This window comes from Erinaceus europaeus, chromosome 13 (assembly GCF_950295315.1).
Source record: "Erinaceus europaeus chromosome 13, mEriEur2.1, whole genome shotgun sequence".
Classification (NCBI taxonomy): Eukaryota; Metazoa; Chordata; class Mammalia; order Eulipotyphla; family Erinaceidae; genus Erinaceus; species Erinaceus europaeus.
Genome location: NC_080174.1, coordinates 8,678,689 through 8,704,243, shown reverse-complemented (window position 1 = coordinate 8,704,243; position 25,555 = coordinate 8,678,689). Strand labels below are relative to the sequence as shown.

General features: G+C 44.4%; 1 protein-coding gene across 10 annotated transcripts in view; it reads left to right on the top strand.

Moving 5' to 3' along the window:
• TIAM2 (TIAM Rac1 associated GEF 2) overlaps positions 1–25,555 on the top strand; it is a 274,186-nt gene that overhangs the window by 146,672 nt on the left and 101,959 nt on the right. For 8 of the 10 annotated variants that reach the window (XM_060205285.1, XM_060205281.1, XM_060205283.1 and 5 more), the window contains 3 exons: positions 12,408–12,593; positions 15,324–15,470; positions 20,991–21,062. In XM_060205285.1, coding sequence (XP_060061268.1) covers positions 12,408–12,593; positions 15,324–15,470; positions 20,991–21,062 — 405 coding nt within the window. The remainder of the gene's footprint in view (positions 1–12,407; positions 12,594–15,323; positions 15,471–20,990; positions 21,063–25,555) is intronic. The other 2 variants (XM_060205287.1, XM_060205289.1) reach the window with 1 other exon arrangement.

The following is a 25,555-nucleotide window of genomic DNA, read 5'->3' as shown; positions in this document are numbered from 1 at the left end:
TCATGGACCCAAAGCTTGGAAAAATGGAGAGGAAGTATTAGGGAGGTACTCACTGCAAACTCTAGTATACTTCTGCTTTCTTACTTTGGTGCCATACTCCAAACTCAGTCAATTTCTGCTTTGCGTTTCTACTTCTTTTTTTTTTTTACATGCATAACATTCCCCAGATTCCCATTTAGCAATACAACCCCCACTATTTCATTCATCATTTTTCATGGAACTGTATTCTCCCCACCCACCCACCCACCCCAGAGTCTTTTACTTTGGTGTAATACTCCAATTCCATTTCAGGTTCGACTTGTGTTTTCTTTTCTAATCTTGTTTTTCAACTTCGGCCTGAGAGTGAGATCATCCCATATTCATCCTTCTGTTTCTGACTTATTTCACTCAACATGATTTTTTCAAGGTCCATCCAAGATCGGCTGAAAACGGTGAAGTCACCATTTTTTACAGCTGATTAGTATTCCATTGTGTATATATACCACAACTTGCTCAGCCACTCATCTGTTGTTGGACACCTGGGTTGCTTCCAGGTTTTGGCTATTACAAATTGTGCTGCCAAGAACATATGTGTACACAGATCTTTTTGGATGGATGTGTTGGGTTCCTTAGGATATATCCCCAGGAGGGGAATTGCAGGGTCATAGGGTAGGTCCATTTCTAGCCTTCTGAGAGTTCTCCAGACTGTTCTACACAGAGGTTGGACCAATTTACATTCCCACCAGCAGTGTAAGAGGGTTCCTTTGACCCCACACCCTCTCCAGCATTTGCTGCTGTTACCTTTTCTGATGTGTGACATTCTCACAGGAGTGAAGTGATATCTCATTGTTGTCTTGATTTGCATTTCTCTGACAATCAAAGACTTGGAGCATTTTTTCATGTGTTTCTCAGCCTTTTGGATCTCTTCTGTGGTGAATATTCTGTCCAAGTCCTCCCCCCATTTTTGGATGGGGTTATTTGTTGTCTTATTGTTGAGTCTGGCAAGCTCTTTATATATGTTGGTTATTAAACTCTTATCTGATGTATGGCATGTAAAGATCTTCTCCCATTCTGTGAGGGGTCTCTTGATTTGGGTAGTGGTTTCTTTTGCTGTGAAGAAGCTTTTTAATTTGATGTAGTCCCATAGGTTTATACTTGCCTTAGTCTTCCTTGTAATTGGATTCGTTTCATTGAAAATGTCTTTAAAATTTATGCGGAAAAAAGTTCTTCCAATATTTTCCTCTAAGTATCTGATAGTTTCTGGTCTAACATCCAAGTCCTTGATCCACTTGGAATTTACTTTTGTATTTGGTGAAATACAGTGATTCAGTTTCATTCTTCTGCATGTTTCAACCCATTGTTTCCAACACCATTTGTTGAAGAGACTCTGCTTCCCCCATAAAATAGTCTGGGCCCCTTTGTCAAAGATTAGATGTCCATACGTGTGGGGCCTCATTTCTGGGCTCTCAATTCTATTCCACTGGTCAGTGTGTCTGTTCATGTTCCAGTACCAAGCAGTTTTGATGACAATGGCCCTATAATACAGTTTGAGATCTGGCAGTGTGATGCCTCCGGTTCTGTTCTTTTTTCTCAAGATTGTTTTGGCAATTCTAGGTCTTTTCTGGTTCCAGATAAACATTTGTAGCATTTTTTCTATTATCCTAAAAAATGTGCTTGGGATCTTGATGGGGATAGCATTAAATTTGTAGATGGCTCTGGGTAATATATTCATTTTGATGATGTTAATTCTTCCAACCCATGAACATGGAATATCTTTCCACTTCTTTGTGTCTTTTTCAATTTCTTTGAGTAGTGAATCATAATTTTCAGTATACAAGTCTTTCACTTCTTTGGTTAGGTTTATTCCTAGATATTTTTTTGTTTTTGTTGCTATAGAAAAAGGAACTGATTTCTGGATTTCAATTTCTTCTAACTTAGTGTTTGCATAGAGGAATGCCACTGACTTTTGAATGTTAATTTTATAGCCTGACACCTTACTGTATTGCCTGATGATTTCCAAAAGCTTCTTGATGGATTCCTTAGGTTTTTCCATGTATACTATCATGTCATCTGCAAATAAGGAGAGTTTGACTTCTTCTCTTCCAATCTGTTGCCTTGAATTCCTTGCTCCTGCCTGATTGCTATGGCAAGAACTTCCAACACTATGTTGAATAGTAATGGTGATAGTGGGCAGCTCTGTCTAGTGCCTGATCTGAGGGGAAATGCTTCCAGTTTTTCACCATTGAGTATGATGTTGGCTGTAGGTTTGCTATATATAGACTCCACTATCTTCAGGAATTTTCCATCTATTCCTATTTTTTGTAGTGTTTTGATCATAAAGGGATGTTGTATTTTGTCAAAGGCTTTCTCTGCATCTATTGATATGACCATGTGGTTTTTGGTCTTGCTTTTGTTGATATGGTGGATCACATTGATTGATTTACGTATATTAAACCAACCTTGCATGCCTGGGATAAACCCCACTTGGTCATGATGAACAATTTTTTTGATATACTGCTGTATCCGGTTGGCTAGAATTTTGTTCAATATTTTTGCATCTATGTTCATCAGAGATATTGGTCTGTAGTTTTCTTTTTTGGTTGTGTCCCTGTCTGCTTTTGGTATCAGGGTGATGTTGGCTTCATAGAAGCTGGCAGGGAGTATTCCAGTGTCTTCAATCTTCTGGAAGACTTTTAAAAGTAGAGGTATTAGTTCTTCTTTGAAAGTTTTGTAGAATTCATTTGTAAAACCATCTGGTCCAGGACTTTTATTTTTGGGAAGATTTTTGATAACTGTTTCAATTTCATTAGCTGTGATGGGCCTGTTCATGTTATCCACTTCCTCTTGACTTAGTTTTGGAAGTTGGTAGGTATCTAGGAAATCATTCATTTCTTCCAGGTTCTCTAGCTTGGTGGCATATAGTTGTTCATAGAAGCCTCGCATGATATGTTGAATTTCTGCAGTGTCTGTTGTGATTTCTCCTCTTTCATTTACTATCCAATTTATTTGGGTCTTCTCCCTTTTTTGTTTTGTGAGTCTGGCTAAAGGTTTGTCGATTTTGTTTACTCTTTCGAAGAACCAACATTTACTTTCATTGATCTTTTGTATGGTTTTCCTATTCTCAATGTTATTTATTTCTGCCCTAACTTTAGTAATTTCTGTCCTTCTGGTTGCTTTAGGATTCCTTTGTTGTTCTTCTTCTAGGTCTTTGAGATGTGCAATCAGGCTGTTTATTTGTGCCTTTTCTTATTTCCTAATGTGTGCTTGTATAGCTATGAACTTCTCTCTTAGGACTGCTTTAGCTGTGTCCCAAATATTTTGATAGCTTGTGTCTTCATTTTCATTGAACTCTCGAAACATTTTGATTTCTTCCTTGATTTCCTCTTTGACCCAGAAGTTGTTAAGAAGTGTACTGTTGAGCTTCCACATTTTGTCACTGTTACTAATCTTTTGTTGATTGTTAAGTGTTAGTTTAATTCCACTGTGGTCTGAGAAGATGCTTGGGATGATTTCAGTGCTCTTGAATAGGCTGATGCTGTCTTTGTGGCCTAACATATGGTCTATCCTTGAGAATGATCCATGTGGATTTGAGTCAAATGTGTATTCCAGTTTCTTGGGATGAATGACTCTGAAAATGTCCAATAGTTCTAGTTTATCTATCTCTTCATTTAGCTCCCTTGTGTCTTTACTGATTTTCTTCCTGGATGATCTGTTAAGTTGAGATAGTGGGGTGTTGAAGTCCCCTACTATGATTGTGTTACTGTTAATATATTGCTGTAGCTCTTTCAGTAGAAGTTTGATGTATTTAGATGGCTTCTCATTGGGTGCATAGATGTTAATAATTGTTAAGTCCTCTTGATTGACTGATCCTCTGAGCATTAAGTAGTGTCCATTCCTATCTTTTTTAATCTTATCTATTTTAAAGTCTATCATGTCAGATATGAGAATAGCTGTTCCTGCCCTTTTTTGTGGGCCATTGGCTTGAATGATAGTTTTCCATCCTTTCACTTTAAGTCTGTGTTTGTCTTGTTGCGTTAGGTGAGTTTCCTGTAGACAACATATTGTTGGGTTGTGTTTTCTGATCCATCTTCCTACTCTGTGTCTTTTAATAGGTGAATTCAGGCCATTGACATTTATTGATATCAAAGATTGAAGATATTTTAACGCCATTCTTGTAGAGTTTTAGAGTGTTTTGATGTATGTCCTATTTGTGGTGGTCTGGTTGTTTATAGGAGACCTTTCAGAACTTCTTTCAGGGCAGGCTTGGTGATGGTTGCTTCCTTCAACTGTTGCTTGTCTGAGAAGGTTTTGATGCTTCCATCTAGTCTGAATGACAATCTAGCAGGATATAGTATTCTTGGCTGAAAGCCTTTCTCATTGAGCACTCGATAGATATCTTGCCATTCTCTTCTGGCCTGTAGTGTTTGTATGGAGAAGTCTGCTGCTAATCTTATGGGTTTTCCTTTGTAGGTGACTCTTTGTTTTTCTCTTGCAGCCTTGAGGATCCTTTCTTTATCCTTATTCCTTTCCAATCTAAGTATGACATGTCTTGGTGTCTTTAGGTCTGGGTTAATTCTGTTTGGGACCCTCTGGGCTTCTTGAATCTTTATGTCTTTGGTGTTGTCTAGACTAGAGAAATTTTCAGCTATTATGGCCTGGAGAATGCTTTCTTCCTCCCCTTCTCTTTCTTCCTCTGGTAAGCCAATAATGCGTATATTGTTTCTTTTGAAGTCATCCCATAGGACTCTGTTGTTGTTTTCAGCATCTCTTAATCTCTTTTTGAGATCTCTTACTTCTTTTTTAGTTGTCTCTAATTCATCCTCAATCTTGCTAATTCTGTCTTCAGCCTCATTGATTCTATTCTCTCTGCCCTCTACTGTTTTCTGGAGTTCATCTATTTTGTTGCCCTGCTCTGATACTGTTTTAGCTTGTTCAGCTAGTTGCCTTCTTAGCTCAGCGATTTCAGCTTTCAGCTCTCTAATAACCATGAGATAATTAGAATTTTCTTCCATATTCTCATTTGTTGTTCCTGCATTTCTAATTACAATTTTTTCAAATTCTTTACTCACTCCTGTTATTATTTCTTTAGCTAATGTTTGGATGTTGAACTTGTTGTTTTGTGCTTCACCCTCTGGAGGACTTTTAGCTGGACTCTTGTCCTGGTTCGAGTCTCCAATATTTTTTCTTGTTGTTTTAACCATTTTATATAAGTTAACAGTTTTTTCAATCCCTGAGTTGGAGTTCAGTGGTGTAAAAGCCTTTTTTTTTCCCCCTGTAGGCTATGGGAGCCTGAGGGCTTTGAAACTATCAATAGGCTTCTTAGATTAATCACTGACTCCTGACCAAGAGATAAAGCAGGGTGTGGCAGAGATAATCCAGTGGTTATGCAAAGAGACTTTCACAGCCCCTCAGCTATGCCACCAAGGTATAGGTCTTCTCCTGAGTTTCCCGGTTAGATCTCTGTCCCCTGGTGTCCCTCCCTGTTGCTGCTCCAGATTCTGAGGGTAGTAGCAATGGAGACTCAGAGTTGCACTTGGTGAGTCTCTGGGGAGTCCTTTCCTCCCTTCAGCTGTCCCCTTGTTGGTGGAGCAGATTGGAGGTGGTTTCTCCACTGACAAACTGTCGAACTGTTAGCAGTCACTTAATCTCTCCTTAGGCCCCTCTCTTCTCTGTGTCACCAGCCACGCGTGTTTGTACTCACGGGTGATTTACTGGGTTTCTGTGGTCATTCTAGTCCTGTCTTGTTTCGGTCCGGGTGGTTTCCTCTGGTATTCCTAGTTGATCCGGGAGAGGAGAGGAGAGGAGAGAAGGCGATCTGCTGCTCGTAGCTCCTCCTCCGGAAGTCGAATCTATTTGTTTACTTTTCATGCTTTATTTTATTTTAGTCTTATTGTATTAGGATTTTAAAAAATTATTAAGTTTGTCTTAATGATTTATTTTGGTAGGACAGAGATAAATAGAGAGGGAAGGGGTAGATAGAGAGGGAGAGAGACAGAGAGACACCTGCAGTCCCCTTCACCACTCATGAAGCTTCCTTCCTGGCCCTGCAGGTGGGGACTGGGGACTTGAACCCTGGTCCTTAAGCACTGTAATATATGTGCTTAACCAGTGCTGCCACCACCTGGACTGTTACTTTATTTTTTAAAAATATTTTTAGTGGGGGTTGTATTGTTATATGGGAAACTGGGGAATGTTATGCATGTACAAACTATTGTATTTACTGTTGAATGTAAAACATTAATTCCCCAATAAAATGTACAATATATATATTTAGTAATTTATATCTTATTGGCTAGAGGCAGAATTTTAGAGGGAGAGAGGAGATAGAGAGGCAGAGAGGGGGCCAGGCAGTGGTGCACCTGGTTAAGCGCACACATTACATTGCACAAGGGCCCAGGTTCAAGCCCCTGGTCCCCACCTGCAGGGTGAAAGGTCTGCGGGTGTCTCTTTGTCTCTATCCCTCTCTATCTCTCCCCTCTAAATTTCTTTCTGTCTCTATCCAATAATGAAAAAATAAATAAAATTCAAAAAAAGAGAGGGAGAAAGAGAGATACCTGCAGACTTGTTTCAGTGCTCTGGAAGCTTCCCCCTGCAGGTGGGGACTAGGGGCTTGAACTCAGATCAGATGCTACGTGTGGTGATTTGTGTGCTCAGCCAGGGTGCCACCACCCAGCCCCTATTGTATTTTTCTTCTATTTGATATGACAGAGAGAAATAGAGAGGAGGCAGAGAGAGGGGAGGGGAGGGGAGGGGAGGGGGGAGAGGAGGGGAGGGAAGGGGAGGGGAGGGGAGAGGAGAGGAGAGGAGAGGAGAGGAGAGAAGGGAAGGGGAGAAAGCTGAAGCACTGGGGACTAGAGGCTTGAACCTGGGCCCTTGTGCATTATATGTGCTCAACCAAGTATGCCACTGCCCCTAAGGTAGGCTTTTTAACCCTAGAGGAACCCCACTGTTCAGTGCCAGAGCTGAACAGTGCTCTGGTTTAAAATATATGTATGAGAGTCAGGCGGTAGCGCAGCGGGTTAAGCACACGTGCCACTTAACTCATGTAAGGATCCCGGTTCAAGTCCCGGGCTCTCCACTTGCAGGGGGGTCGCTTCACAGGCGGTGAAGCAGGTCTGCTGGTGTCTGTCTTTCTCTCCCCCACTCTCTGTCTCCACTCCACTCTCAATTTCTCTCTGTCCTATCCAGCAATAACAACAACAATAGCAACAACAATAAACAACAAGGGCAACAAAAGGGAACATAAATTGATTAATTAATTAAAAATTAAAACATATTAATATATTTTATGTGTAAATTATATATGTATATATTGTGACCTGTCAGTTATACTGCAAAAGTGGATCCAAGACAGAAATGATTGTGCTCTAGCTGCTTTTTTTTTTTTTAATATTTATTTTATTTGTTTATTCCCTTTTGTTGCCCTTGTTTTATTGTTGTAGTTATTATTGTTGTTGTCGTTGTTGGATAGGACAGAGAGAAATGGAGAGAGGAGGGGAAGACAGAGAGGAGGAGAGAAAGATAGACACCTGCAGACCTGCTTCACCGCCTGTGAAGCGACTCCCCTGCAGGTGGGGAGCCGGGGTTCGAACCGGGATCCTTATGCCGGTCCTTGTACTTTGCGCCACCTGCGCTTAACCCACTGCGCTACAGCCCGACTCCCCATCTAGCTGCTTTTTAAAAAGATTTTCTTTTTGTAATTAAGATTTTTTAATCATCTATTTATTTGTTGGCGAGAGACAGCCTGAAATCAAGAGGGAAGGGGGAGATAGAAAGGAAGAGAGTCAGAGAGACACCTGCAGCCCTGCTTCAACCACTTGCAAAGCTTTTCCCCCCCGTAGGTCGGGACCGGGGGCTCAAACCTGGGTCCCTGCGCCTTGTAACGTGTGCTCAGCAAGATGCACCACCACCTGGCCCCAAGAGTTTATTTATTAATATGAGAGAGAAGGAAGGAGAGAATAAGAATCGAAAGTATCACTCCGGCACATGGCAACGCCAGGAATTGAACTCAGGACCTCATGCTCTGGAGTCCAATGTTTTACCCTCAGCACCATCTCCCAGACCACAGGATGCCTGTTCTTAACATATTAACCTTGGGCTCTTTTTCAAAGGTTGGGTTTTATGTAGAAAATGTCACATGAGACCTTCCCCAACCACCACCACCACCACCACTACCACCCCAGCATCATGTGCTGGGAAGAAGGAAAGATTGATTTATCTTTGAGGACAAAACCCAGACACGGAGTAAAGACCATATACCACGATTAAATGACTAAATGGGAGAAGGAAAAAAAAAATTTTTTTTTTCTTTTTCTGGAAGTGTTGGGTGTGGCAGGAATGTCCTTATCACCCTTGCCCATATTACTTGTTCCCTGGCTGCTTTTGGCTTTATATCTGCTCCTCCTCACCACCACCACCCCTCACTACCACTACCACCCACACTGAAGGAGAAATGAACCTTTCCGAGCTCCTTCAAGAATGACTCCTCTGTCCGAAGCAGAGAGGAAAGATTGACGATGCGTTTGTGGCCGTGCTGAGGATTACGAGTTTTCTGGGGCTGGGCTTTGGGTGACTACTCCCTGTTGAAATCTTATTCTGTTAAGGAACTCTATTAGTAATCAAGATGACTAAAGCCGGCCTGGGGAAGGAGGAAAGAAGTTTACTTGCGCTCGGGACCAGGAGCTCAGATCTTTCTGATAACTCCGGCCCCGAACAGAGGGACGGTACAAACTTATATGGTGGTTTGCGGTGTGTGTGCTGGCTTGAGAGCAGAAAGCGTCCTTACAGAAGCAGAGGCTGCCAGGTGAAGGGGTGGGACTTGGACCCATCGCTTGGGGTCTGGTTGCCCTAGTTACTGTTATCTTTGCTGCAGAGCAGTGTCTAGGCAAATTTAGTCTCAGCACAAGATAGGAGGACAGGAGCTAGTCAGGGTTACAGAAGCTGACATGACAAAAGACAAACTATAGGGGGTCGGGCAGTAGCGCATGTAGTATGAAACTCATAGAATAGCGCAAGGATCCCGGTTCGAGCCCCCGGCTCCCCGCCTGTGTGTGTGTGGGGGGTCAGTTCACAGGCAGTGAAGCAGGTCTGCAAGATGTCTTTTACTTCGCCTTTCTATCTTCCCCATCTCTCTCAATTTCTCTCAGTCCTATCCAACAACAACAAAAATGGAAAGAATGGCCGCCAGGAGCAGTGGATTTGTAGTGCAGGCACCAAGCCCCAGCAATAACCCTGGAGGCAAAAAGAAAAAAAAAAAAAGGCAGTAACCTTGGTTACTGTGGATACAGGTGGACACATTTGCCTTTTTTCTATTCTATCAAACATCTTACTTTGTTGGCCCTCTGCTCTGCGTTGGGGCCTTCTCTGTAAGAGTTCACTCTGACCTTGATCGCCTCTGGCTTGTTCTCACCCGCTCACCCGGTGAAGGCCAGCCTGCACTAGACTAACCCTGGCACACTCTCAGCCCCACTCCACATTCTTAACCCTTTATTCTCAGTTATTCTGTTCTGTATGGAGGCCTTCTTACAAACACACTGCAATCGTACTTTAAGCACATTTTCCTGAGGCTAGAATTTTGGAAATTCTCTATCAACTCCTCTTGAGTACAGACTAGGGACTGGGGTGGGGGGGAGGGGTGGTGAGCTCACGTGGTAGAGCCTGGGTCTCGCCAAACACGAAGTTCTTTTTTTTTTTTTTAATTTTTTATTATCTTTATTTATTGGATAAAGACAGCAAGAAATCAAGAGGGTGATAGAGAGGGAGAAAGACAGAGAGATACCTGCAGCCCTACTTCACCACTCACAAAGCTTTCCTCCTGCAGGTGGGGACCGGGGTCTTGAACCTGGGTTCTTGCACATTGTAATACGTGCACTCAACCAGGTGCGCCACCACCCGGCCCTGAACAGGAAGTTCTTGAGTTCAAGCCCCCGTGCACATAAATAATGGATATGCGTAAATAATCTTATATGAGGCTGGGAGAAACAGCTCGCCTAGATTGTGGGTATGCATGTGGTCCAGGTTCACCAGGTGAAGGAAGCTGTGGTACTGTGGTATCTTTTCTTTTTTCTCTTTGTCTCTTCATCTCTGCCTCTCTCCTATGTGAAAAAACCAGTCCAGAGCTGTGAAGCCCCTGTGACAACCGGTGTGTGTGTGTGTGTGTGTGTGTGTGTGTGTGTGTGTGTGTGTGTGCGCGCGCGCGCTGTTATATAAAATATGTATGATTTGGACCAGGCAATGGTGCACCTGGATGGACACATATACTACATGCATAAGGAACCAGGTTCGAGCCCCTGGTACCCACTTGGAAGGGGACAACATTGTAAGCAGTGAAGCAGTATTGTTGGTTTCTCTCTCTCTCTCTCTCCCTCTCTCTCATCTCTTTCCATCTCAATTTCTCTCTGTCTTAGCAAATACATGAAGAAATAAAACAAATCATTTTATTTACTTACTGAATTGAGACAGCTGGGAATCTAGAGGGAAAGAGGAGATAGAGAGGGAGAGACAGAGACAGAGAAGAGACACCTGCAGCCCTGCTTCACCACTTGCAAAGCTTTCCCCCTGCAGGTGGGAACATTTTTGTTTAGTTACATCATCTTATTTCCAAACAGATACTCAGCGGTTAATTTTTGATATCTTTAATCTCCCCTGCCCTTCTTTTTTTTGGTGGTGATGCTGACTCTACTACCCCAGGCAGATTTTTTCATTGCTTTTATTTCAGACAGATAGCTAGAGAGGGAGAGAAAAAAAGAGAGAATGAGAGAATCACCACAGAATTGCTCCGGCGTCTGTAGAGCTTCCCCCAGTGCAGTGTTGTGCCCATGTGGTGCTGGGTCAGACCCAGGCTTTTGAGCTTGCCAAGGTGCAAGCTTGACCTGGTGAGCTAACATCATCATCATTATTATTGTTGTTGTTGTTATTTATTGGCTAGAGACTGAAAAATTGAGAGGAAAGGGGGAGACAGAGAAAGAGAGATACCTGCAGCACTGCTTCAGTGCTTGTGAATCTTTGTCCCTGGAGTGGGGACAAAGGTCTTGAACCTGGGTCCTTGTGCATTGTAACACGTGCTCTCTACTGGGTACACCACCTCCCAGTCACTCTAGCGTACTTGAAATGGGGTTAAAACACTCGGATGGCCCTGAGTCCTGAAGTCTCTTTGCTTCTCATTGCTCTGCACCTCTTAGAATGTGCAGCCCAGTTAATCTGGTCAAAATCTGAGGCTGTTGGGGCCAGGAGATAGCTTCCCTAGCAGAGCACACATTTTGCCATGTGTGAGGACATGGGTTTAAACCCTTGGCCACCATAGCAAGCACCATGCCAAGGGTCAGAAGCTTCATGAGCAGTGGTATCTCTCCTCCTTTTCCCTGTATCTCTTTCTCCCTCTCTCTTTCCACCTCCTGAGAAATTTTTTAAAAGTCCACTCGGAAAGGTGGACTCAGGCAGGCGTGAAGCATTACAGGCAAGGAAGAAATCAACAACAAAAAACAAAACAAAACCTGGGACTGCGTGGTGCTGCGCCTGGCTGAGTGAACATATTACAGTGCGCAAAGACTCAGGTTCGAGCCCCGGGTCCCCATCTGCAGGGGGAAAGCTTTGCGAGTGGTGAAGCAGGGCTGCAGCTGTCTCTCTCCCTTTCTGTCACCCCCTTCCCTCTCAATTTCTGGCTGTCTCTATCCAATAAATAAAGATAATAAGAAGTGTTAAACAAAAAGAAAAAACAAAAGTTCAGAGGCTATAAATACAAAGTACTGAGACACAGTGAGATAGACCCTGGGCGTACAAGTCCGTACCTGCTTTTAGTCCTTTGGGTGAGATGTTCTGGAATTCTGCATGCTATTTTTTTTTTTTAATTCTTTATTGGAGGATTAATGGTTTATAGTCGACAGTAAAATACAATAGTTTGTACGGGTGTAACATTTCCCAGTTTCCCACATAACAATTCAACCCCCACTAGGTCCTCCTCTGCCATCCTGTTCCAGGACCTGACCCCTCCCCCACCCCAGAGTCTTCTACTTTGGTGCTATACACTGACAAAAAAAATTTTTTTTTTAATTGGATAGGGACAGAGAAATCGAGAGTGGAGGGAGAGATAGAGAGGGGGAAAGAGAGAGACAAAAGAGAGACCTACAGCCCTGCTTCATCACTTGTGAGGCTTTTCCCCTGCAGATGGGGACCAGGGGCTTGAACCTGAGTCCTTGTGCACTGTAATGTGTGCGCTTAACCAGATGTGTCACCGCCTGGCCCCGGGACATGTTTTTATTATTATTATTATTGATTTCTCTAACTGGGGGGAGAAGGAAGGACTCGTGGCAACCCCCCAGCCCCGGCTGACATGGATTTTCCCTTGGTGTCTGTGAGAGAGGACCCCCCCCCCCCACCTCCCAAGCTGGACCCCTGAAAACGCCTCCTGCCTCCCTTTCTCATGCCTGCAGATCCAGCAGTGGGGGCAGAACCTGGAGAAGTTCCACATCGACCTCTTCCGCACGCGCTGCTACCTCGCCAGCCTGCAGGGCGGGGAGCTGCCCAACCCCAAGAGCCTTCTGGCCGTGGCCAGCCGCCACTCCAAGCTGGCCCTGGGCAGGCTGGGTGTGCTGTCCGTGTCCTCCTTCCACGCCCTGGTGAGTTCCCGGGGAGTTCATGCATCCTCAGCCTCGGCCTGCCCGCCCCCTGCTGGTGTCTTAGCCCAGAAGCTGGGCAGAGCCACCCCGGGGCCTGGCGCTGGGGGGCAGAGGGCGGGTGGCTTCCTTCTCCACAGAGACCAGACTTTGCTGCTGCTGCGTCTAAGAATAGAGCCCCCTGCGGTAACGATCATTTTATGTGTTGACCTCTTTGCTTCATATTTATATTTATTGTCTGTTGAGTAGAGACTGAGAAATTGAGAGGGAAGGGGGGGGAGAGAGAGGAGACAGAGAGAGAGAGAGAGAGAGAGAGAGAGAGAGAGAGGCACCTGCAGCCCTGCTTCACCACTCATGAAGCTTCCCTGCTGCAGGTGGGGACCATGGGCTTGAGCCTGGGTCCTTGTGCACTGTAGTGTGTGTGCCACCACCCAGCCTCATCAACTTATCTGTCCGTCTGTCTATTTTTTGGGGGGAGGGTCATCACTGGGTCTTTACTACTCCAGACTGACCCTCTTTCCATCTTTCCTTCCTCCCCTCCTCCTTTTCCCCATTCTTTTTTACTCTCCTTTCTTTTCTCCTTCTCCTTCTTTCTTTCTTTCTTTCTTTCCTTTCTTTCTCTTTCATCTTCCCATTTCTTTCTCTCTTCTACTCCTCCTCTCCTCTCCTCCCCCCCCCCCCATCAGAGCACTGCTCAGCTCTGACTTATGCTGGAGATGGAGATGGAGCCTGGAACTTTGGAGGCTTTGGGATGAGATTTTTTTTTTTCTTCTCCAGAATCATTATACTGTCTCCCACACCTAGACTGACATTTTCCAGATAGACAGGGAGCTATCACACAGCACCTTCAGGAAGGTGGGGGCTGGCCAGCATGGAACCTCTGTCATGCTCATGACAAAGCAAGCACACCGTCCATGTGAGCTCTCTTACCAGCCCCATAACTGTTAACTTATTCACTTGTTTTTTGTTTGTTTGTTTTTACTGCCACCAGGGCTATTGCTGGGGGCTCGTTGCCTGCATGATGAATGCATTGCTCCTTGTGGCTGTGTGGTTTTTTTTTTTTTCTTTTTATTTATTATTTGATAAGACAGAAAAATTGAGAGAGGAGAAAGAGGTAGAGAGGGAGAGAAAGCTAGACACACTCAGTCCTGTATCACTGCTTATGAAGCTTCCCCCCTGCGGGTGGGGAGCAGGTGCTCAAACCTGGAACCTTGAACGTGGTAAGGTGCGTGTTAACCAGCTGCATCACTGCCCAACACTGCTTATTTGTAGAGATTTATCTTATTGATTATACTCGAGAGTTTCTTTTAAAAAACTTTTAAAAAATTATCTTTATTTATTGGATACAGGTAGTCAGAAGTCGAGAGGGAAGGGGGGTAATAGAGAAAGGGAAAGACAGAGAGACACCGACAGCCCCGCTTCACCACTCACAAAGCTTTCCCCCTGCAGGTAGGGACTAGGGTCTTGAACCTGGGCCCTTGTGCACTGTAGCATGTGTGCTCAACCAGGTGTGCCACCGCCTGGCCCCTCACTTGAGAGTTTCTTATCAGACAGAGAGAGAAAGACTACAGAGCACATTCTGGTGCATGTGGTGCTGGGGATTGAACCCTGAACCTCGGGCATGTGAGCCTTATGCTCTGCCAGTTAAGCCATTTCCCTAGTCATGGCAATTACTTTATTTTTATTATTTTTTAATTTTATTTTTTATGCGGTTACTTTTTTAAAACAATTTTTTCTCCCTTTTGTCACTGCACTCTAATACATGGCTATTGGTGGTATTGGGGATCAGACCAAGAACCCTCAGCATGTTCCTCCATGGTCCCCTTACTGTTTTATTAATTAATTAATTATCTTTACTTATTTACTTATTTTTTTATTGTCACCAAGTATTTTTTTTTCCTACAGGGTTATTGTTGGGGCGTGGTGCTTGCACTACGAATCCACTGCTCCTGGAGGCTATTTTTTTTCCCTTTTGTTGACCTTGTTGTTTATCATCATTGTTATTGTTATTGTTGCTGTTATTTTTAGAGAGGACAGAGAGAAACTGAGAGAGGGAGGGAGGGATGACAGAGAGGGGGAGAGAATGACAGACACCTGCAGACCTGCTTCACCCCTTGTGAAGAGACCCCCCTGCAGGTGAGGAGCCGGGGACCTGAACCGGGATCCTTACGCCGGTCCTTGTGATTTGCCATGTGCGCTTACCCTGTTAACGCTACCGTTGGTCTTCCCACCACGAAGTCTTAACTGGAGTTCTGTGCCCTCATGATTCTATTGCCCCCATCAGGTGATGATGACAATTATTATTACTACGGTTATTTTAGAGAGAGGGCAAGAAATAGGCAGAGAGAGAGAGAGAGAGACAGAGAAGAAGAGAGAAGGAGAGACACCATCCACCGGTCTTTTTCTGGTCACATGGTGCTCCCATGTGTTGCCAGGATTTGAACCTGGGGCTCATGACCCAGTGTTTTAGTGATTGAGACTGGTATCTAGGAGAGGGATGGCTGGATCACACAGATCTGCTTTGCATGTTTCAAGAAACCCCCAGATGGGCATGGGGGGGTAGATAGCATAATGGTTATGCAAAACGACTCCCATGCCTGAGGCTCCAAAGTCCCAGGTTCAATCCCCAGCACCATCATAAGCCAGAGCTGAGCAGTGCTCAGATAAAATGAAAGAAAGCCCTGCTGTGTTTCCCTAAGAGTGAGCGCACGGCGTGGTTGGTGCTTTGATCAGGTGTGCTCCCGAGAGGACTCAGCCCTCCGGAGACGAACGCTCTCACTGACCCGCCAAGGGAGGAGCAAGAGGAGCATTTTCTCTTCTCTGAAGGCGCTGGACACTCTGGCCAGAAGAGGCAAGGAGAAGCGGCCTTCCATCACACAGGTGACTTCCAGGGTGTGAGGACAGCGGGCTGAGGGGGACGTTCTGTCTTTGCAACTGCCGCAGGTCACAGGTGGTCCTTTGGATGTGAAGAATGGGATGGGTGTTGGAGTGAGAGTCTTAGTTTAGAATTTTATTGATTTTATCTATATCTATCTATCTATCTATCTATCTATCTATCTATCTATCTATCTTATGTATATCCATATCCAAAGCACTGCTCAGCTCTGGCTTATGAGAGGGTATGTGTGTGTCTGATGGGGGAGGGGATGGATTGAACCTGAGACTTTGAACCCTCAGGCATGAGAGTTTCTTTGCAGAACCATTATGCTATCTCCTTCACCACCTAAACATTTCAAAATTACTCTGACTCCTTCTCTTTTTTTTTAATATTTATTTATTTTTGTTTGTTTATTCCCTTTGTTGCCCTTGTTTTATTGTTGTTGTTAATGATGTCATCATTGTTGCACAGGACAGAGAGAAATGGAGAGAGGAGGGGAAGACAGAGAGGGGGAGAGAAAGATAGACACCTGCAGACCTGCTTCACTGCCTGTGAAGTGACTCCCCTGCAGGTGGGGATCCAGGGGCTTGAACCGGGATCTTTACTCCCGTCCTTGCGCTTTGCGCCACATGCGCTTAACCCGCTGTGCTATTACCCAACTCCCTTCTCTTTTAAGTAGCCATTAGTTTGGTATACATTCTTTTATTTATTTATTTTAAAGAGTATTTTATTTATTGGGTAGAGACAGAGAAACTGAGATGGAAGGGGAGTAGCAAGAGAGAGAGAGAGAGAGAGACTCCTGTAGCAGTTCTTCACTGCTTATGAGCTTATGAAGCTTTCCCCCTGCAAGTGGGGACCAGGGGCTTGAACCTGGGGCCTCACACATAATAATGTGTGCACTCAACTGGGTGCACCACCGCCCAGACGCCCCCCAACCCCGGCATGTGTTCTTTCCTTCATTCTAGTGACTTGAGTTGAGCATGCCTACAAGCAACCTGTTAGAAATCTCACTCACAGAAACAGTAATTATATTGCCCTTGTAAAGCAGTCAGTAGAGTAAAAAAAAAAAAAAAAAAAAAAAGGGAGCCTTGCGGTAGCGCAGCAGGTTAAGTGCACGTAGCACAAAGCGCAAGGACCGGGGTAAGGATCCCGGTTCGAGCCCTGGCTCCCCACCTGCAGGGGAGTCGCACCACAGGCGGTGAAGCAGGTCTGCAGGTGTCTATCTTTCTCTCTCCCTCTCTGTCTTCCCCTCCTCTCTCCATTTCTCTCTGTTCTATCCAACGACGACATCAATAATAACAATAATAACTACAACAATAAAACAAGGGCAACAAAAGAGAATAAATAAATATTTAAAAAAAAGTCCTCCACAACAGGTTCAGCTAAAGAGACCCACCCATTTTATTTTATTGTTAGCACACCCAAAGAGGTATTCACCACACTCGGTGACTGACGAGCAAGACTCCCCAGCTAAGAAGCCACTTTTGTTATGGCCTCTCGTTCTCCCCTTCCATTTTCTATTAAAAAGTCACGTGTGTAAAATGAATGGTGGGGAGAGTAAGCGCAGCTGAGTTCTCTGGCTAGTTCCACACTCTGTCCCTTCATCTCCCTGACGGCAGGGTTGGTGACAGAAAGAGCTTTGAAATCCCCCCAAGAAGTGACATTCTGTTCTCACTGCTGTTCACACAGCGCCCCCAAGGGGCAGCGCTGGGAAGAGGGCTGCCTGCCCTCCTGGGAGTTTGCTGGTGCTTTGCTCTGCTGTTTTACATGGCCTCACATCAGCATGGGCTGAGCACTTCCTCTTGAAACGTGACCCACATAGGAGCCTCAGCCTCAGTTCTCAGAACATTCTGTACCTGCGATTCTGAAGCACTTTTTAATAAAATCTTTACTACATTCGGGAAAAGAGTTGGGGCCGGGTGGTGGCATACCTGGTTGAGCGTATATGTTACCATGCGCAAGGACCCGGGTTCGAGCACCCCCCCTGCAGTGGGGGAAGCCTCATGAGTGGTGAAGCAGGGCTGCAGGTGTCTCTCTCTCTTCCCCCTATCTCTCAATTTCGCTGTGCCTCTACCCAATAAATAAAATATTTAAAAAGAAAAAGAGTTTCGTGCTGTAGATTGACATGCCTGGGGGTTTTCCCCTTCTTCCAAGGCTATTAAAATAGCCAGGTTTCATGCTGTAGATTGACATGCCTGGGGATTTTCCCCTTCTTCCAAGGCTATTAAAATAGCCAGCTATCATGGTATTATTATTATTTTTTTAATATTTATTTTATTTATTCCCTTTTGTTGCCCTTGTTGTTTTATTGTTGTAGTTATTATTGTTGTTGTCATTGTTGGATAGGACAGAGAGAAACGGAGAGAGGAGGGGAAGACAGAGAGGGGGAGAGAAAGATAGACACCTGCAGACCTGCTTCACCGCCTGTGAAGCGACTCCCCTGCAGGTGGGGAGCCGGGGTTCGAACCGGGAGCCTTATGCCAGTCCTTGTGCTTTGCGCTACCTGCGCTTAACCCGCTGCGCTACAGCCCGACTCCCTATCATGGTATTATTATCTGACCTGTTGTTTAAGTGAGCCGGGAAGAAGTTTACACGTTTCTTACCGATGTGGCTGTGATTCCGAATTGGATTTCAGGGTCCCTGGGAAGAGGGCTGGGTCCCATTCCATGACAGCTGGTTTCCTGATCTTTCTAGGGGTATTTCTCTGAGCATAAGGGGTTTGTGAGTCGGGGGTGAGGGAAGAACAGATCAACTTTTTTTGTTGTTGTTGCTGTTCTAGGTAATTTTATTTGAACTTTTTAAAATCACAAACACAAGATTAGATACTTATTTCCAGGTGATCTAAGTTTCCAAGAGAGAGGTTGAGACTCTCCACTCACCTAATCAGGGAACTGGAACCCATCAAAAAGAAATAGAAACCCATTGTGAGACCTCAGCCAGTGCGAATTTACAAAGATTAAGTGACGCTGTTGTCAAGACACCAGATTTCTATTGAAGGAGTAAAACCTGTGAGAATGTCAATTGAAGAGATAAATCCTACCAGTGACCACAAACATCTGAGGAAAGATGATCAGTATGGACCAAATGGAGCAACCAAGGTGCTACAAGTCCATTTTTTTCCCAGATCAATTTCTTTGACCTGTTTGTTTATTTATTTATTTGGTATTTATTTGAGACAGACAGACAACCAGAAATGGAGGAGGAAAGGGGTGATGGAGAGAGACACGAGCAACATTGCTTCACCACTCACAAAGTTTTCCCCCTGCCGGTGGGGACTGGGGGCTCAAACCCGGGTACGTGCACATTGTAACATGTGCGTTCAACCAGGTGCACCGCCACCCAACCCCGACCTGTTTGTTTAATAAGTGGAGACGACAGAGAAAGGACCGGCTGAAACGTAGCAAAACTCCCAGTGTCTTTTTTTTTTTTTCTCTTAACATGGCCACTGATTTTTGTGTATTTGTATACAAGCAGAAAGAACGAACATTTTATTTTTAAAATAGTATTTATTTACTTACTTATCAGTGAAAAAGTGAATGAGAACCAGAGTGTTGCTCTGGTATATTTGATGGGAGGGCTTACACTCAGGACCTCATACTTGAGAGTCCAATGCTTTATCCACTGTGCCACATTTCGGATTTGTGGTTTTATTTGTGTAATTGTGAACTACTATAATTGGCTGGTTACCAATGGAAATATATTTCTTAATAATAGATCATGATCTGTTTTGTTTATTTCTGGGGTTTATTTTTATACAGAGACTGAGAGGCAGAGAGAGAGACAGAGAGACAAAGAGACCAAAACACTACAATGTTCTTTAATACTCTGCTGTCTGGGCTCAAACCTGGGTCACACACATGGCAAAGTAGCGCACTACTCAAGTGAGCTATTTTGCCATCCCATAAGATTTATGTCTTATTTATTTATTTATTTATTTTTTACTAGAGCACTGCTCAGCTCTGGCTTATGGTGGAACAGGGCATTGAACCTGGGACTTTGGAGTCTCAGGCATGAGAATCGCTTTGCATAACCATTATACTATCTATCCCCAATCTCTTTTTATTTTTTAATCTTTTATTTATTTATTTATTTATTTATTATTGGGTAGAGACAGAGAAATGAGGAGGGAGAGCTAGAGGTAGAAATTTTCATAGGTGTGGACCAACTTCATATACTTAAAAAATATATATATGTATTAATGCAAGACAGAAGGAGGAGAGAGAAAGATTTGGGTGACTTCACAGAAAAACAAACACTTCAGTGTTGAAATATCTTATATCTTCAGAAGTGTGTCGTTCTTGGTTCAAGGGAGAGAGAAAGAGACAGAGAGACACCTGCAGCCCTGTTTCACCATTCACAAAACTTTGCTTCTGCAGGTGGGGATGAGGGGCTTAAACCTGGGTCCCTGTGCACTATAATGTGTGTGCCTAACCAGGTACGCCACCGCCAGGCCCCAGATTTATGTCTTTATTAATGATAGGGAAATCACTCTGGCACATGTGATGTTAGCGATCTAACCACAGTGCCACCTCCTGGGTCACTGAGCTTCTGCTGTTTAACGAAGGTCTGTGAAATCTAAGAATGTCTTTGAGGCAAATTTTGATTTCAACCCAGACAGTCAATTCTGTATCATGAAACGGTTGTGATGAATACGTTGGCAGCTTGTTATTCTTCCTTAGGTATTGGCATTTAGCTAATTAGATATGAGCCTAATACCACACTGTGTGTGTGTGTGTGTGTGTGTGTGTGTGTGTGTGTGTGTGTGTGTGTGTGTGGTAAATGCTCTCCCCATGAGATGGTTTGATAAACAAAAGCATTTGGTTGAACATTTTTGTTTCTGAAAACCACGAAACTAATTATGGTGGTGTTTTTCGTAGAGCTGAGTCAAGTTGACATAGCAGGTGTCTATTTAAATGTTTAGAGGGACTGTTCCTTAATGCTTCTCATCCTACTAATCCTCTAAGAGATAGAAATGGGAAAACAAAAGAAATCATTAGTAACCTCTCCATCCAAACACAGTCACTTCTAATATTTAGCTATTATCTCATCCCAGCATTCTGTGCATGTTCAAAAAAAGTGTTCATAGACATGGACTGACTTCATATACTTAAAAAACAAAAGAGAGATGTATTTATTAATGCAAGACAGAAGGAGGAGAGAGAAAGATTTAGGTGACGTCACAGGAGAACACTTCAGCGTTGAACTATCGTCTTATATCTCCAAAAATGTGTGGGTCTTGGTTCAATCCATCTAGAAGATTAGAATGGCTTGAATAATCTGTGATATTGTAGAAAATTTAAATACATGCTTATGATGGGAAGAACACGAAGTAGATCTTTATCTTGAAATTAAAGTTTTAAATGTGGTAGAATAATAAAAAAAATGTAGTAAAAATTAAAAAGTGTGATGTGAAGACTTGCCACGTTATAGAACTTGAGTTGTTGGAATACTGGGAAAGGGTAGCAGTCACATAAGCACTGCAGAATCATTTCATTACTCCTTTTTCCCTCCCTATCTGCCAGATATTTGATTCAAGTGGCAGCCGTGGATTTTCTGGGACTCAGCTACCTCAGAACTCCAATAACTCCAGTGAGGTAAATCTTGGCAGAGGTGGCGGCCATCTTGTCTTTCGTTGGTGACAGGGATACAAGTTCAGTGGGAAGGATGCTGCCTAGAATCCTGGCACAAATCTTTTGAATGTTAATTTAGAATTCTAAAAGCCCTTACCTACTGGGTAAACAAGATATTTTTAGAATATTAAGTGTGTTTGAAGATATCTCAATTCTTAAGTTCATCTTCGGATTAGGAGCGACGGAAGTTGAAATAGCTACTTGATTGTAGTTTTCCTTTTTCCTCAGGGAGACTTAACGCCATCTGAGAGTTGAGTCCAAAATTGTGTTTTCCTGTCAGGTCTCTCAGAGCCCCTCACATAGATGGTACTTGTGTGTTGTGAGTCCCATGTCCCTTCAGTGGAGCTGAGAACAGGGTCCTCTCCCGGTTCTTAGTGTTGCTTCTGACTGACTGCTTGCTGCCTTAGAACTATTTCTTTCTTGCTTCTACCTCTTCTTCATTTGATTGTTTATTAAACAGTTTTTTTGTGAAGCTGGGGTATGAACTGTGGCCCTCATGCGTTTTGACAAATTGCTGAGTGGCCGCCTTGTGCCAGTTTTCAGTCTCTGAGAGACAAAGAGAGAAGAGAAAAGGGGAGACACACAGAAGAGAGAACCAGTACCATTCCACGACCCAGGGAGCTCCCTCCTCCATGTACCGCCCACTGTGCCCCCAAGGGGTGTCAGGGTTCAAATTAAGGGTCTTGTATATGATGAGGAATGTGCTCTAGCAAGTGAGCTATCTCCCGGTGGGGTTCTTGAGTTGGTTGAAGGTGGTCTGGATGAGTTTTATTTTTATTTATTTATTTATTTATTTATTTTTGGTAATTTTAAAAATTTATTTATCTTCCCTTTTGTTGCCCTTGTTGTCTTTTTATTGTTGTTGTAGTTGATGTCGTCGTTGTTGGATAGCACAGAGAGAAATGGAGAGAGGAGGGGAAGACAGAGAGGAGGAGAGAAAGACAGACGCCTGCAGACCTGCTTCTCCGCCTGTGAAACGACTCCCCTGCAGGTGGGGAGCCGGGGGCTCGAACCGGGATCCTCATGCCGGTCCTTGCGCTGAGCGCCACCCGCGCTTAACCCGCTGCGCTACCGCCCGGCTCCCCTGGATGAGTTTTATATCTTCTACGTATCTTTATCAAAATTACTCCTTCCCCTTGCAGCCTGTGTGTCTTTTCTCCTCCAGTTAAATCATTTTATCTTAGACATCATGTTCAGTAAACCACTCAACTGTCTGTTGAAGTTAAAAGTTAATTTGGGGGCCTGGGAGTCAGGGTGGTGCACTTAGTTGAGTGCACAGGGATCTGGGTTCAAGCCCCCAGTTTTCACCTGCAAGGGGGAAGCTTCATGAGTGGTGAAGCAAAGTTGCAGGTGTCTGTCTTTCTGTTTCCTTCTCTGTTTCTCTCTGTCTCTACCCAGTAAAGTAAAAATAAAACAAAGAATATGGTAAAAAAAAATCAAAATTAGAAAATTAGAAAGGGAAACTAAAGGCAGGATCTGATTAAATCGAGAGTAGGGCACCAAAGTAAAAACCCTGTGGTGAGGAGGTGGGTGGATATTTGGCTTCCTGGGGTGGCGGGGTGGAGTGGGATGGGATGGGACACAGTCTTTTGGTGGTGGTGTTTATGTAATAAAAATAAATCAAAATTAATTTTCATAGGCATGAAGTAACTCCATATGCTTTAAAAAGATTTATTCATATGACAGAAGGCTAAGAGAGAGAGAGAGAGGACGAGAATCAGAGGGTCAGTCTGGCACTGACAGGGATGCTGGGGATCAAACTCAGGACTTTCTGCTTTTCCAACTTCATATACTTTCGGTGCTAATGGAGTGGTGGTACTTAGCACATGCAAGGCCTGGGCATGTACACTCAAAAGGTGTTAAGTGTCTACTGTGTCTTGGTCCTTGGAGAGCTCAGTAGTGGGTCTGAGGCACAGGGTGCGTGAACTCAACTCATCATGACCCTGCGATGCGTCATGAGCACACAAAGCTGGGAAGGGGGGGATGCCCGTGCACTGAACTTGGCTGTGGGATGTCACAGACACTCCAGTGGGTGGAAAACACACCTTCGGTGAAGCGCCCTCACGTGAAAGGGGGTGTGAGGATGGCTGCCTGTGCTCTGTCAGTCACATCCGGCAGCACATGTACCAGTGACGTCTGGCTCTTCCTCTCTCTCCTCCTACCTGTCTCACTAACAAAGAAATAAAATCTTTAAAGACATGGCTCTTTTTCAAGTTGAGAAGTCATTATCGCCCAAGCACAGTGCATGATGGGACTGAGCTGAGCTTAGTGCTTATTGAAATTCAGCTCCGAATAACCATCTTGGGACTTCACTGACGTGCCGCAGCCCTGTTGGCAAGGCAGCGAGGAAAGTGTTACTGCATCCAAACGTGTGTTCAAACCTTTATTCCCGTTGCTTGTAACTTAAGTATTGTAACTCGTAAAGGATACTGACAAAATGCTTTTATTGTTATTTCACATGAGATAATTTCATGAGACAGAAGGGGGGTGTCAGAGCACCACTTGAGTACAGGAATTGGACTGGGAGCCCTAGACTTGCAAGTCCTGTGCTCCACCGATCCTGATTCTTCCCTCTAACCTTTTACTAGGCTGTATTTTAAGGTGCTAGCTGTCATTTCTGTACTCCAGTACTCAGATAAGTTTAAAGTGACTTACGGATACAGACTTGAGGTATTTAGCTTTGAACTTTTATCATTCATTTAATTTTTTCAAAAAAATATTTTAAATATATTTTAATGAGAGAGAGAGAGAGAGACACCAGAGCACTGTTCAGCTCTGGTTGATGGTAGTGCTGGGGATTAAACCTGGGACCTCAGGGCCTCTGACATGAAAGTCTTGCAGAGTTATGATGCTGTTCCTCCTCCCCCTCAGCCCTAATTTCTTCATTTATAACAGGACCACTGCTCAGCTCTGGCTTATGGTGTTGCAGGGGATTGAACTTGAGACCTTGGAGCCATCATCATGTCTTTGGCATTATTGTACTTTCCCCTGGCATGGAATTTGATATATATATATCCCTGAGACTTAAAATTCTGTCTGAAGCTGATTGAATCATACTCAGGACTCCATGTCACTGGTGTTTGTCTGTGAATCCTGTGTGACCTGAGGCCTGTGTGTTGTGTGCCCTGCAGGAACTATAGAGGTGGGGGCTGGAGGGGCTGCCACACACACACACACACACACACACACACACACACACACATACACACATACACACATACACACACACCCCATGGCTGCAAACTGGAGCCTCCAGCAGTGAATCACTCCCCTTTGAAATCTGCTCAGGCTGGAAGGAAGCCAGCCCAGCATTTCTCAAAGGGCACTTGGGCTCCCCTCCTCCCCCCATGGAAGCTTCTCCAAGCAGTCACCCCAGTAGTGACAGCAGGAAGGGAGGGAAGGAGAAACTGGGGTGGGGGGTGTTGGTGAGCTTGGGACTGCAGGTCCTCCCTGTGGGTACAGGCAGTTGGCCCCCAGGAGCGGCTGTGCAGGGCCTGTGGTAACCCCGGGCTTTGGCGGCCTCTCTTGGAAAACAGTCGTGGGGTTCCCTCCCCCCACTAACACCCCCCCCCACCCGCCGTGGCAGCCAGTGAATGAATGAAATATTGTCACATTAGCCAGGCGCTTCATGCTGGAAAAACATGCAGATTTGGGTGATTTTTTTTTTTCAATTGGAAAATGTGAATGAATCAACTTACTATGGACCATACTATAGTGGTCTGTGTGAATGGAGTATCTGTGTGGGATCCTGGATCACATGCTTGTACACTGGATGGATGGATGGATGGATGGATGGATGGATGGATGGATGGATGGACAAACAGGCAGATGGTTGGATAGGTGAGTGGATGAACTGATAGAATGGATGGGTGGATGGCAGATGCATGGAATAAATGGCTGGATGGATGGATAGATGGGTAAGTGGGTGGGTGGATGGATGGATGGGTGGGTGGATGGATGGATGGATGGATGGATGGATGGATGGGGTGGATGGATGGGTGGATTGGATGGGTGGATGGATGGATGGATGGGTGGATGGATGGATGGATGGATGGATGGATGGATGGACGAACGGATGGATGGGTAGATGGATGGATGGGTGGATGGATGGGTAGATGGATGGATGGATGGATGGATGGATGGATGGATGGGTAGATGGATGGGTAGATGGATGGGTAGATGGATGGATGGATGGGTGGATGGATGGATGGATGGATGGATGGATGGATGGGTAGATGGATGGATGGGTAGATGGATGGATGGATGGGTGGATGAATTGATGGGTGGGTGAATTGATGGGTGGATGAATTGACGGGTGGTTGGGTGGATAAATGGGGAAGTAGAGAGACAGGTAGATGTTTGTGTATATATTTATATAGGTCTCTGCATACTTGTCCCCCCCCCCCCATCACTGGGGCTTCAACTCTCAGGACTACCTTTCTCAGATAGAGTGAGGT